Here is a 12,942-nt window from a genome sequence, read left to right as displayed (position 1 = left end):
GAACAAAAATAAAAGCCACCAAATTCACTACTAAGACCTTTTTTACTTATGTAGGGGGGTATTTTTAAGAATTCTTTGCCTAGATAATGATGTAGCTTGATAAAAGCAAAGTACTTTGCAGAGAACAGAATATAAAGCTATTTCCAATACTACTCATGAGGATAGGTCTGAGGTAGAAAGGTGGTCATGGCTTTCCTCTTCTGTAAAATGTGGGGTTTTTTCTTCTCAAAATAACTACACTACTTTTTCTACTAGATGAAGCATTTATAGGAACCAGCATCTTCCCACCCTGACAATTTTGCTCCACACACTTGGGAGTAACACTTTGCACTTACACCGAGCTTTGTCAGACACTAACTAAGCAAGCCCTATAACACCTTCGAGAGGTAAGTACTATCATCCCCATTTTACAGATGGGAAAACAGAGGCAGAGTGGTTAAATAATTTGCCAAAGGGTTCAAGAAAGAACTGGCACCAAAGCCAACGCTAGGACACGGTCGACGCTGTGCCCAAATCACTCCTTGTGAGCATCAGCAGCCCAGGAGTGAATCCTGCCAGTGCAGGGCAGTCTCGTTGGCACCACTTCACAAAAACACTAGAAATTCCTGACCTGCTGTCTTAATGTCTTCTAGCACTTTTAGGTAGTGGTAGAGAATTTACACCTCTTCTGATAGCATTTTGAGATTATTTTTGTTTTTCCTTCAGTAATAATTAAGAACAACACAGTTTAGTTTCTCTTTGCTACACATGAAATATATCGCATGCAGTTTTACCAATCAAAGGTATGTCCTGAAATTAAAGCAAGTGTCCATGCAACTTTGTAAACCATGAAGGCATTAAAATCTCTTATGATAATTTTAAAAATAGAGATCAGCTGATCAGTGACACAACTTTCCTGTAAATTATCCCTACTTTAAGTACATAAATAAATGACTTCAAAGATAAAGATGAGTTGCAAGATTACAATGTCAAGTAATATCTAAGTGCATTGCAATTTTGAAGAAAATGTTCTGTCGCTAATAGTATTGGAAAGGGCTTTCTAATTGTCTCTTCATTTTCAAGAGGCAGACAAAAGAAGGGGATCTCACAGAAATGTGCTTTACTTCATAGACTGTGAATTCCAAAACTCAAAGCAAGTCTGGCACAGCAGGGAACAGCAAAGCTTTGTCTCTGAACAAAGTTGGGAAAGATTACACTAACTTAGACCTTACTAAAAACAACTTATGCTATCATCTAAGTCCTCTTTTTAGCTATCTCCTGATTCAAAGTAAAGTAAGGCTTAAAAAAATAATCCTCGCAATGAGTGTGTTGGCTGGAAATAACTAAAAGAAAGTTAAAAATACCGTTTTGGTGCATGAGAAGGATGATTATGACTCGATATGAGAGTTTACCTTATTTAATGGAGTTAAAATACTGTAGTTTGCACCCAACGGCAATTTTTGTTATATAATAATGCGGATTATGGGAACTTCATATGCCAATTCTGAAAACAATTCAAGTGTATTCTGAAATCTGTGTGGTCAGATGGTTAGCGTATAAATAATCAGTACAGAACGTTAAATGTGTGAGAACATAACTAAGGGTATTTTACAATGTAAAAGCAAAGGAATGTATAAATGTAACATTTTGCTCCAAACTCCTTATGCAGTTCTCTTTACGATTATCAAAAAGAACGTATATAAAGCCCCTGCCCCTTTTCCCGCGGCTGTATATTTATACAAATCAGTGACAAATACTCCACTGCTCATTAATTTACAGTTGCATAGAAAGGGAAGAAGAAGAAAATAAAACAATACTATAAAAACAACATCCTCGTCTTTGGGTATTCAGTGTGTTACTATTTCAAGTAGAACACGCAGTCAGAGCGAAGAGCATGTTCCAGGGTCCCATGCAGCCTTCTGATGAAGCGGAACTCACGATCGGTGGTTTGTAGAAAAGGGCTGTACTGCCTGTCAGGAAGTACTGGTCAACGTCCAAATGACCTCTTCACATTGCCTGTCATGATGAGACACAACCGTGTCACTAGCACGTTAATGCACTCTAAAAGCTCAAACTGCTCTGGGCTCGGTTTAGTTTACAAAAACACCATATTCTGAAAATTTAGACATATTGGCTGGATTTGGTTTCAGCCCCTTGAAATGTGAAGTTTATTTCCAGGCTCCTGTTTCAGGATTCTGATCCTGAACAGATAAATCTGCCTTCTCTAGTGGCTCTGAAAGGGTAGATTTGCAGTTAGACCACTTGGGGATCATCCTGTATCTAAAAAAAAATCAAATGCTTTTTTTAGGCAGATTAGCATTATTCACTGATAACACTGAAAGCTATCTCTGTGCCTGCTTAGAGAAAGGATTTATGAAAAGAAGTCTGAGTTAACTGAGTGCAGGGCCTGATTCATCCCATTCTCTTTAGAAATTCTTGTCTGGGAGGACAATCCTACTATTCCAGACACTGCAATCCAAGAAAGGGTTTGCAGAGCAGTACTTCTGAATTTTTAGATATCCATTTTGGTGAAGTCTGTCCTTGCAAACCGTGGATTAATGGGCAAGGTAAAACAATTTGAGGGAGTAAATAGACTCCTTCCCTACTACTTAATTCTTCTGAAGTCTCGCACAGCAATTTGCGGTAGTCTTTAAAAGTTATTTAATAATGAAACTTTCAGAGAACTCTGCAACAACACAAGATTATGTCACTTCTTATTTGTCATACATGGGCTCCAATATCAACCTAAACCTACATCAAGTGTTTTTTCTGTTTCTTTTACTCATAACAGGAATTCAACTGATCATTCATACCAGTTAGTTTTTCAAGAACAAGTATCTAAATACGAGATCATTTTCCACGTTTTTGTGAACTCTGAAAGTAGTCAAATTTCTGCTTTGGGTTTGTAAAGTGGTTGCCTGTTGGGAGAAAGGAGCTTAACCATATGCCTAAGATGCTGTGTGGCTCTTGATCCTTCTGCCCTGGTGCCCAGAGCTCCTGGAACTGGAGCGACAGGCACCAGGCACAAGGATGTAAGGATGGATGTCTTTGTAAGAACCAGCTTTGAGCTTGCAAGCTGATGCTTACCTTGAAACTAATTGGCCCTGACAGATTAAAGCTGATTCCATCTGGTCAGCATCCCAGACCTGTGCACCACAGTACCCTTGGTAATATCTGAACTAGCAGGAATTTTCTATCAGTTGGGATATTCTAGAATCTAGTCTCCATGTTACACTGTTCTAGCTTCCAAACAGACCTCTGGAGAAAAACACAGAAAGAAACCGAGCCACTTTTCTTTCATGGAAATTTTCCACTTGCTTTACTTTGCTTCCAGTGACTATGCAAATATGTAAACATGTCTCATACCTGTGGTCTGCCAGTGAAACTTGCTGCAAATAGAAAAAAAAAAAAAAGAAATTTAGAAATTTACATGATTCTGCATCCTGGGAGTTTAAAAGCAAAAATGGTATTAAGAAAACATGTACCACAGAAGAACAAAGAGTCTTTTTTTTTTTAAAAAAAAAAGTACTTAACTAGAAGTGTGCTGTAATGGCCTATACAAAACTTCCTTCTCAAATTTACTTTTAACAAATTTATAGTATGAATATAGAGATTATATTGTTTTTTCATCCCTTCCAACCAAATAGACCTATGAGTGGTGTATTATAACATCGTCTGTTCAAATGCTCTCTTCTGTAACTCAGATGCACAGGCAAGACTACTGCATAGTGTGGCACAACTGCCTAGTTCTGATTTCCAACCTTATAAATAAGGAAGGAAAAGAGGCATTACATCCATAATCAAAGGATCTGGGGAGTAAAAAAAAAAACACTAAAAACCCCACCATTAAGAACAGTGCTGACCTTACTATAAAAATAATTGTTTCATAAAGTTTATTTGGAGTAAGTAGAAATACTGATTTTAGGATTATTTATAACCTGAAACACATAAAAAGATATAGCAAATAAGAAGACTAGCTCTATTGTAAAGTTGAGATGGGATAAAAATAATCTTTGTAAGGCTCAGATGCTAGTAACTCCTTAATGAAAGCTGCAGCCATGGCAGGAGACACTAGTAGCAATGATGTTTTTTAAAAATAGCTTCCTTTTCTTCCCCCTAAATAAATAGACAAGATATGTTGAACATGAAGGCTGTTCTAATGAAATTAGAAGTGCAGAGTAGGAATCCTCATTTCAGGCATCTGAAACAGTATGTAAGTCTTACTTGGTTAAAAGAATGTACTCATAGTAAAACTCCCAAGTAAGAAATGTTATAAAATGACTGAGGAGAAGCAAACATGAGTAGTAGCTATGAATTGGGGCATGCTCATTTGGTTTGATTTCTGCAGCAGCATGCCAATGACAAAGGGAAAAATCCCATGAAATTTGGAACTGTGACTTCTTTTAATTGTAAATGCTCAGATACACTTGACAATATGAAAGGATGTGGGGCCATGGTTTTCACTTGTGGCCCCCTCCTGCCTCACTCAGGGTATTGCTTCAGGGATATTAAGTTCCCTCCCCACTCCACGTTCCCTGTTTGCAGATAACAGCCATCATTATCAAACTTGCCCTGACACAGGGCAATTTGCTTTAATTTGGGCTAAATGACCAGGTAGCTGTATACTCCTTACACATGCAAGATAGGAATTTGCAAAAGCAAGAAATGATACTTGAGTTGCATTTTCTACTGATTTGTATACACACACACACGCCTTGAGTTGTGCTGAGTAGCTCCACTAGCTGTTGACTTCAAGAAGCGATGCTCCTTAGAATCAAATCCTTAATTTGAAAAATGATGGGCTCTGAGCTATTTAACTCACTGAAAATCTCAAAGAACATCTGAGATAAGACCTTTTTATTTTTGTTAGATTCTAATTTTCTTTCTCAAAATGTGCAAAGTGCATCTTCTGTGACACAGTTCTTCACAGCCAAGAGATAAAAGGGATATTTTAACAGGCTTCACTGAGTTTACAAAGTAGAATTAGGCTGACCATCCTTATCACATTTAATTTGAAAGAACTGTGGAAAGTTAACAATATGTAAAAGTTTTCACTACTGATTTTCTAAGGCAAAAGAGCTGAAGGTGTAAATATGTATTTATGCACATATGTAAAAAAAAAATACACTGACACCAAAGTTGCCACTTCACCACCTCCGCTAAAATCAACAATCTGTATGAAATACCACTGGAAATAGAGATAGCTACTCATTCTTCTACGTGTAGTGACGCTCTAGGAAGAACAGAATCAATGAAAATATATGTCAGCTGCTATAAGACGCATAGTCCACTAATTGGATTTTCCTTCTGATCTCTTTTTAATAGACACTGAATAGCATATCTATTTTCAATGCATTTAAACAAGGAAAGGTGTTATATGCTGTGTTATATTCTGGTCAATTAGTTTAATAACTAGTTCAATAATTAGTTCAGGCAGTCAGGATTGGGCTATGGACCCTCCTGTTGCCTAAGGCCCTTTTTTCAAGTTTTATTAGAAAACCAGCATTCAGAATTTCTGAATCCACATTCACTTAAATTCTACATAAGGTTTATATCAGCAATTAATAGGATTCTAGGTCTCTTCCCTCTTGTGGGCACAGCTGAAAATTTCATATGGAGGTATAGATATTTCTTATAGTGAATCACTTCCACCTAAAGCATGAGAATCTTTATTTATTTACCTTCATGAAGAATGTCTATTGAGGAACTTTAAAAGAAGAGAATTACATTGCCTGCATATATCGACAAGAAGTCTTACCAGAGATGAGATTTTTTTTCATAGTCACTACCAAAAGAATTAATTTTTTCTTTAAAATATCACTTCAAATCCAACACTATACTCGGAGACCAAAGACACGTTTTGTTACACTTACAGCAGCAAGCTGGAAATGTGCTGTTGATTTGCTCCATAACATCTGTTAGATCTGTGTTGGTATCATGAGGTGGAACTAACAAGTCATCTGGAGATATGACAACAAAGGAGAGCAATGAATTCAGTAATGAGCAGAGAAAAAGAAAAAAAAGACAAAAGAAAAAAAAGGCTTTCTCATCCAAGCTTCCAGTTAAATACTCCTTCAAGGGAAACCACTACCTGAAGGCTTTGTAACTTTATGTGCAGGAACTGTCATTGACAATTGGCAGCCTTGGGAGAGGAGGTGAAAGCTGCATTATTGATTTGCAGCAGAACTCACTTCTCTCTTATTAAAGCTTAACCATTGCACCCAAGATTTAACTAAAAGAATTTGCCAAGAAGGAGCTGTATATAAGAATGTAGAGTTCAAATAAATAAAAGGTTTACAAGACGAGGGAATTATACTTGGTAGTTGCTCAGTTAAAATTTTGTTCCATTTTCAGATGATTTGTCATGTAACTTTCACAGCAAATACACCATTTATTTTCCAGAATAAAATCCCCACCATTTATCTTTTAGATGGTCCTTATGCAACATACACCAGCAATTTCACTAGTGTTAAAATCCTTCTTCCCATTTTTTTTTTTTAATGCTGCTTAAAATTAGCCAAGGGAATGGCTAGGGAATACAACAGGCTCTCTTCCTGGCACTGTTACTAGACAGTATCTCTCATATATCTACCACTGCATTAAACCAGACTCAAGGAACTGTCATGTTTTTCCAGAGAAATTAAAGTAACAACATGTCAATACCAAATGAAAACCTCTCAGTATGTAAGAGCACATTTTTCCTGTTTTCCACAGAAATAAAATAAATTTTTTATTCTATAGCACAAGGGCTTGAAAACAAAAACAGGGAAGAAATTGAACTTTTGTGAAATTTTTTTCCTCTAATTTTGTGCATTCAGTGGTCTGTAGTTATTTCTGATAATTCCCATTGGAATTAATGTGTTCTTATATTGGAGAATTTAAAATAATCTTTCAAGAGAGAAATCAACCTATGTGCAGAGGCTGTGCACTTAAATACTCGATAACTCTAAGGCTGTGAAGTCTTTGAGGGGTGTGGTCATCAAACGTCCAGGATAAGCAGAAGATACACAAGAATTTTTAAAGCAGCCATCAGGAATTACATCAAAAATCACAGAATCACAGAATGTTAGGGGTTGGAAGGGACCTCTAAAGATCATTTAGTCCTATCCCCCTGCCAGAGCAGGATCACCTACAGTAGGTCACACAGGAACGCGTCCAGGTAGGTTTTGAAAGTCTCCGGAGAAGGAGACTCCACAAACTCCCTGGGCAGCCTGTGCCACTGCTCTGTCACCCTCATAGTAAAGAAGTATTTCCTTATGTTTAGTTGGAACCTCCTGTTTTCCAGTTTGTGACCACGACCTCCTGTTTTCCTGTTTGGGACACACTTTGGACATTTGTTCCTCTATCCAACAGACTACTTAGGGGCATGCCTGTACTGCAGGACAAACAGCAGTTGGCCATTTTGGTTCAATGAAATTTGGTTCCCCGTTCAGTGAAGATGGGTTTGCCCAGTAAATTACCTTGCTCAAAATGGATGGAACCAGGGAACACTGACAGAAATCTGTAACTGAGAGACACATGGGTTCTTGTGATATCGCAGCTGTTTGCAAGCGTGGGGAAGCAACAGCTTCAGCTGCAGTACGTCCTGTTCTCAGGAGCATCATAAAGATGACCTTTGAAGGTCTCTTCCAGCTCAATGCATTCTATGATTCTATCAGCTGCCTTTTATTTATACATCTTTTCAGAAAGGTGCCAACCAACCTAAGCAGTAGTCACCCACAGACCCACGCAGCACATTGTCTGATCAAAACACTTACCTGTCTGATGAAAGTGTGAGCTTGTCTCTTGCTCACGCGGGTAACCCAGGGCAGAGTGCTGGGGCGAAGCACAGGGGGAAGCGCCATTAACCTGGGAGTCGGATTCAGGCTACATTAAAGAAAATAATACCCAAATTTATATCATATCATATCATAGAATGGCCTAGGCTGGAAGTGACCTTAGAGATCATTTTAATCCAGCCTCTCGAGGGACACCACCTCTTGACTAGATCAGGGAACATATGGGGACCGAACGGGAATTTAGATAAACTGTATCTATAGAATTTAAGTGTGGACTCATCTGCAGTCATCCTGCATCGTCCCTTTTTTATTTGCTATTTCTTGTTTGCTCTCCAAACTAATGAAAAGTTGGCTTACGTCTATGCAACTACTTGGAAAATTTGGACTTGTAAGAATTACACTTAAGACTCTAGTTGATGGTCATATTAAGAAACAATGTTTTGTTGCAAGTACACACCACAGAAACATAATGTCATGTACAAACCAAACAGTCTGCTGAAGCTCTCGGTCCAGATATGCAAAAAACCTACAGAATAGTATTACTGTGTTGTGCATGTATGGTTATATACATACCTATATACATAAACGGAACACATTCAGCTAAGGCCCCCCAAGAAGCTTTACTAGGATGACTAAACATGCTTATAAACAACTGTTCAATTATGAACAGGTTTGTAAAACTTCTTCACTGCCAAGCCAACTGAAGACACAAGATTCAAGAGAATTTTGCTAAAATTAAGTCATTGTTGCTGCCGATGTTGTTTCTCAACAGTGTGGAGGACACCAAATTTATAGGAAAGCTATGTACTGTGTGATCTCCAGAAAATTCTGCAAAGGAACCCATATACTTTGAAAACTGTGCCGTAGGCAAGCCTTTCTGGACTCTTAAACTCACCTGAAGAATCAAGCACCTAAGTTCTATATCACATTTAGTTGTAACCATGTATGTGCTTGAGATTACGTATAAGTATATAAAAAAATAAGAAAAGACCATAAGACTTCTTCACTATAACAACTCAGAAATATTGGAAGGGATCTTTTTCAGGCATTTATTTTCCTCTTTCATGTAAGAAATCCTTTGAGGAAGAGAGTAGTAACACAGCATTTGAGCCGCAGTGTTTATTTTGAAAAAACCTAAGTATGTGAAATAGCATTTATATCAGAGAGAGTTATATAAATCTTAGATCAAATGGTTGCCCTTATTATTTATCTTTTTGCTTGCAGATCATCAAATTACTTCCAAGCAGCTTAAAGAGCATATTTTTTAAGTAAATCTGACAAAAAATAAAAAACAATATTATTTTTAAGTTCTTTCTGAAACCCAGACTGAACAAGTACCTAGATCAGCTGAGACTCGATACAAAGAGGTAGTATTCAGCACAGCAATTAATATGTGCAGAAATTTGCTCCTTTGCAGCTCACAGCCTGAACTGCAAAATTCAATTTTTTGAGACAACTGAAGATTGTTGAACAACGAAAGATACTTTTTCTTCCATATACAGTGGCAAGAAATAGAAGTAAATGTTCCCTTGAGCACTCAGTAAATATTTTTTTTCCTCCTCCAAATCTTATCTTTCAGCATGATAACACCAGCTTCCAGCTTTGACTAAAAGAATAAATCAGGAAATGTTGTTCTGCATATAGAGGACAAAGAAGAATGGAAATGTTTTCAAGCAAACCAAGGATTTTTAATGGAGTAGGATTTTCACTATGAACAGTGAGTGATTATCAGCAATTAAGTTGCTTTTCAGTATCAGGCTTCAATCCAGCTACAGGGTCTAGGTAAAATCAGTGTGGAGATTTTAAATAGGCCAAGCCTGCGGTAACTAGCCCCAGATAATCCTGTATAGCCAATTCAAGAAGTTAGAGTTATAATGGTAAAGAGATGAAGCAAAGTCTCCAGTGGTGAAGAGTTACTTCAGTACAGAACAACAAGACTAACTCCAGCATCAGAGTGGCTGTTTGCCCACCCCACAGACAGACAGACAGACAGAGAATCTGAAACATCCAAAACTCAAACATGCACCTGGATTGGATCTCTGTCCCTCTGCAAGCAGCAACTGTGGACAAACGGCCCAGAGATGACTGAGGGTGACTGAGAAAGGCAGAGAGCAGTGCTGGGCTTGATACAAAATCGCAGTACAGCAGCACACAGGTTAGAACAAGGATAGTGAGCCACTGCAAAGTCAAGATTAATTAGGATAGAAAGGAGATGCCTACAAACTTAGATGATGGGTTAGTAGTGAAGGTTATTTAATATCACTTAGCGGTGCTATTGCAAATGACAAAAAAGTCCTGCAGAGCATGAGGAATCTAACAGCGGACAGAATGTGCACTAACAAAACATACTTGCAATACTTTATACTGATGTACCATATATTGCTGCAGCAGTCAGAATGCAATATTGTAGTTGCTTAGAAAAAACACAAACCAAAACCAAACCAAAACTACAACAAAAATCACATCCCCTTCTAATAAGAAGATAATATCTGATGACTTCATTGTCATATAAGTATACTGATATAAGTCACACAACATAATAGCAGTGTCTGCAATAACAAGAAAAGCTAAAACAATCGAAAATCCACTTCTTTCAAAATCAGGGTTACGCAATTAAGCAGAGAGGGGTTTGGAGCAGAAAGGGAAGGGTTCTGGTAGTGGCATAAATGCCTTAATATAATAATCAGACAGTCACAAATGTTAAATGCAAATTAATTGAGGATATAGCTGCATGTATTTATATGATTTAACAGTTTTACTGGGAGATAACCCAACGGGAAAAAAAGAACAACTGTAGAAGATCATGTTCTACTGGACCGTAGTTGCATAACACCTACAAAATCTGATCGCTTCCACCATCACCACCCTTCAGGCATCATGAAGCTTCTGTGTTCTTGTTCAAAACAACCCAGCAGATAACCCTTAAGAAGAAACCAGAAGAGAATAGCTCTAGATGTTACTATACTCCTACTTCTTCTTCCTGTATAAATAAAAGCAGGGACACTGAGCATGTCTCTATAGAGATGAAGGGGAAGTTTCCAACTCCAGTTTCTGGGAGTTTGTAAACTTCTTTTTATGCAAAATTCAATAAAGCTATAAGGGGACAGATATGTTCTCCAGAACACTTTGAAGATGAGGGATCTTTCTGTATTACAGTAGTTTTTAAAGCATATCAATGGAGATACTTATTTTAATCAGTTTTGATCTACAGTGCCTTATTTCACTGTGCCCCCTGCTGGTACCTTTCCCAAAGAAGAGCCTGAGGTGTTCTGCGGCTTAATGGACAGATAAGACACATCTGCTCTTCTCTTGATTTTTGTTGCTTTTAGCAAAAAACAAAAGAAAAAGCCACCCCCGAACCTCTGAACCAGAGGAAACTCCAAAAAGGTCAATTCCCTTTACGACATCCATTATTGATGTTTCTTCCTGTTCCAGATTTACTCTCCTTCCTACAAAAGAAACAAAGTCTTCTCGACTCTTTTGATAAAGCTCCTCTGTTTTCAGCTGGAGAGGGAGATGAAGTTCCTATTTATGCAGTCTTAGAATCTGATCATATAGCCATTGACAGATGATTTTACCTCCCATTAACTTCAATATCAAATCCAATATGAAACCTCTATTCAGTAGCTCAGACAAGTAGAGAAAAATCCAAGCAGACTTTAAACGCCCTTCATAATAGTCTTTCTTCTACTTCATGCATGTGATATCTACAAGGGCTGAAGACAGAAAAATGAAAATAGATTCTTTATTTTTCTCTGCATAATTAACATGTCAGTATCAAAGTTGTCACACGCCATTTCTGTTTCACCTTCCTCTTTGGCACTATAATCAATCAAGCAGACAAAAATGACAGCCTTGTTTGACAGCTACCAATCCTTCGGGCTTGCTAAAATAAAAATAGCATGGTAACCTCAGAATTGTGACCTGGAGTAGGTAAATGCGCATTTCTGCTGAAGGTGCTCTCTACAGAATATCCTAGAATGCTCTCATCTAGATTAAACAGTTACTAAAGAAAAGCTCTTTTAGAGAATATAGCCCCAGTATTTTAGATTCAGTGGCAACTTATTAACCCAAACAACAGTCAGCAGGCTGAGTGGAGAAGAGAAATGGGAAGACTTGCTGTTGATAGAAGGAAGAAACAGAGGTGGCGTGAAATGCCAGTCGTGGTAAACAAATTGCTATAAGACAGTTATGTCCTTCAATACTGTAATTATTATTAAAGGAATTACAGAACTGTTATAAATTTTCACACTGGGACTTATGACAATCTTCCATGCAGATCACCCATCTCATTAATGAGAAAAGGTATCCCTTGTGTCGACTATGTCATTATTGGGTGGCCCAATTATTTTCTAAAGAAACAAATATATATACTCAGATCCTCAGCTGGCTTCTGATAAAGTCCTTCCCCAAGCAGTGAAAGGGGTAAAGACTTTCAAAGACAGTAATGGCCTAGAGGACAGGAGAACAAGCATGCTGAAGGGTGGTCATTTTTTCAGAAAGTGAAGGGAATTAATAGGATTCAGTGCTGCTTCATAATTGTATTAATGTCAAAACAAAGAACTTTCAGAAATATGCTAAAAATTTGAATTATTATAATTTCTGAATCCCCTTCAGCATCCTTGGAGACAGCTTGCAAAAAACCTGCTTAGTGGCAGGTAAAAGAATGCAAACCTCTAAATAAAGTAAGGGTGAGTGTAGAAATGTATATTGAAAAGTCACAGACATATCATAAAAGCAGTAACGCCGACCACCACATATACTTGACTTTGTACCAGCCATTTCATTAAAATTCAGAGGAGGAACAGCAACAGTTTAGGAAATGGTACTTGGAACAATCAGAAGCACAGCACGACTCCCACAGAGGCAGGAGATTTCAGACAGGAAGCAAAAGAGCAATAGTATATAGCAAATGAGGTGTAAATCACCAGAAATACTGAAAAAGGTCAGCTCTGTTCTACCTTACCCTACCAGGAACTGCAAGCTGCAGAAGAACCAGAAAAGTCCAAAGGCAGAACCGATAAGAAGAAACTACTGCCCTTCTGCCCTCCTACTTTATTACAACACATGCGTATACCCTGAAGTTCTTAAAGAAGAATCTTAAAAAGATACTAAAAAGACTAAAAAGTTAGAAGATTATCCACAGTTACATTAGAAGAAAAGAAAGTTTTAAAGGGTAAACACA

At 37.7% G+C, this 12,942-nt stretch overlaps 1 protein-coding gene across 1 annotated transcript in view; it reads right to left on the bottom strand.

Annotated features, from left to right (window-relative positions):
* Nucleotides 1-1,485: 1,485 nt before the first annotated feature.
* Nucleotides 1,486-12,942, bottom strand: part of LOC104271695 (utrophin-like) — a gene marked incomplete at its 5' end in the record, with an annotated part of 42,899 nt that continues 31,442 nt past the window's right edge. Inside the window, 4 exons of the mRNA XM_009866438.1 lie at nt 1,486-1,995; nt 3,346-3,368; nt 5,853-5,939; nt 7,737-7,845. Coding sequence (XP_009864740.1) covers nt 1,987-1,995; nt 3,346-3,368; nt 5,853-5,939; nt 7,737-7,845 — 228 coding nt within the window. The remainder of the gene's footprint in view (nt 1,996-3,345; nt 3,369-5,852; nt 5,940-7,736; nt 7,846-12,942) is intronic.

This window comes from Apaloderma vittatum, unplaced genomic scaffold (genome assembly GCF_000703405.1).
Source record: "Apaloderma vittatum isolate BGI_N311 unplaced genomic scaffold, ASM70340v1 scaffold37913, whole genome shotgun sequence".
Lineage (NCBI taxonomy): Eukaryota > Metazoa > Chordata > Aves > Trogoniformes > Trogonidae > Apaloderma > Apaloderma vittatum.
The sequence above is the reverse complement of the archived record's forward strand: the minus strand, read 5'-3'. Positions and strand labels throughout refer to the sequence as shown.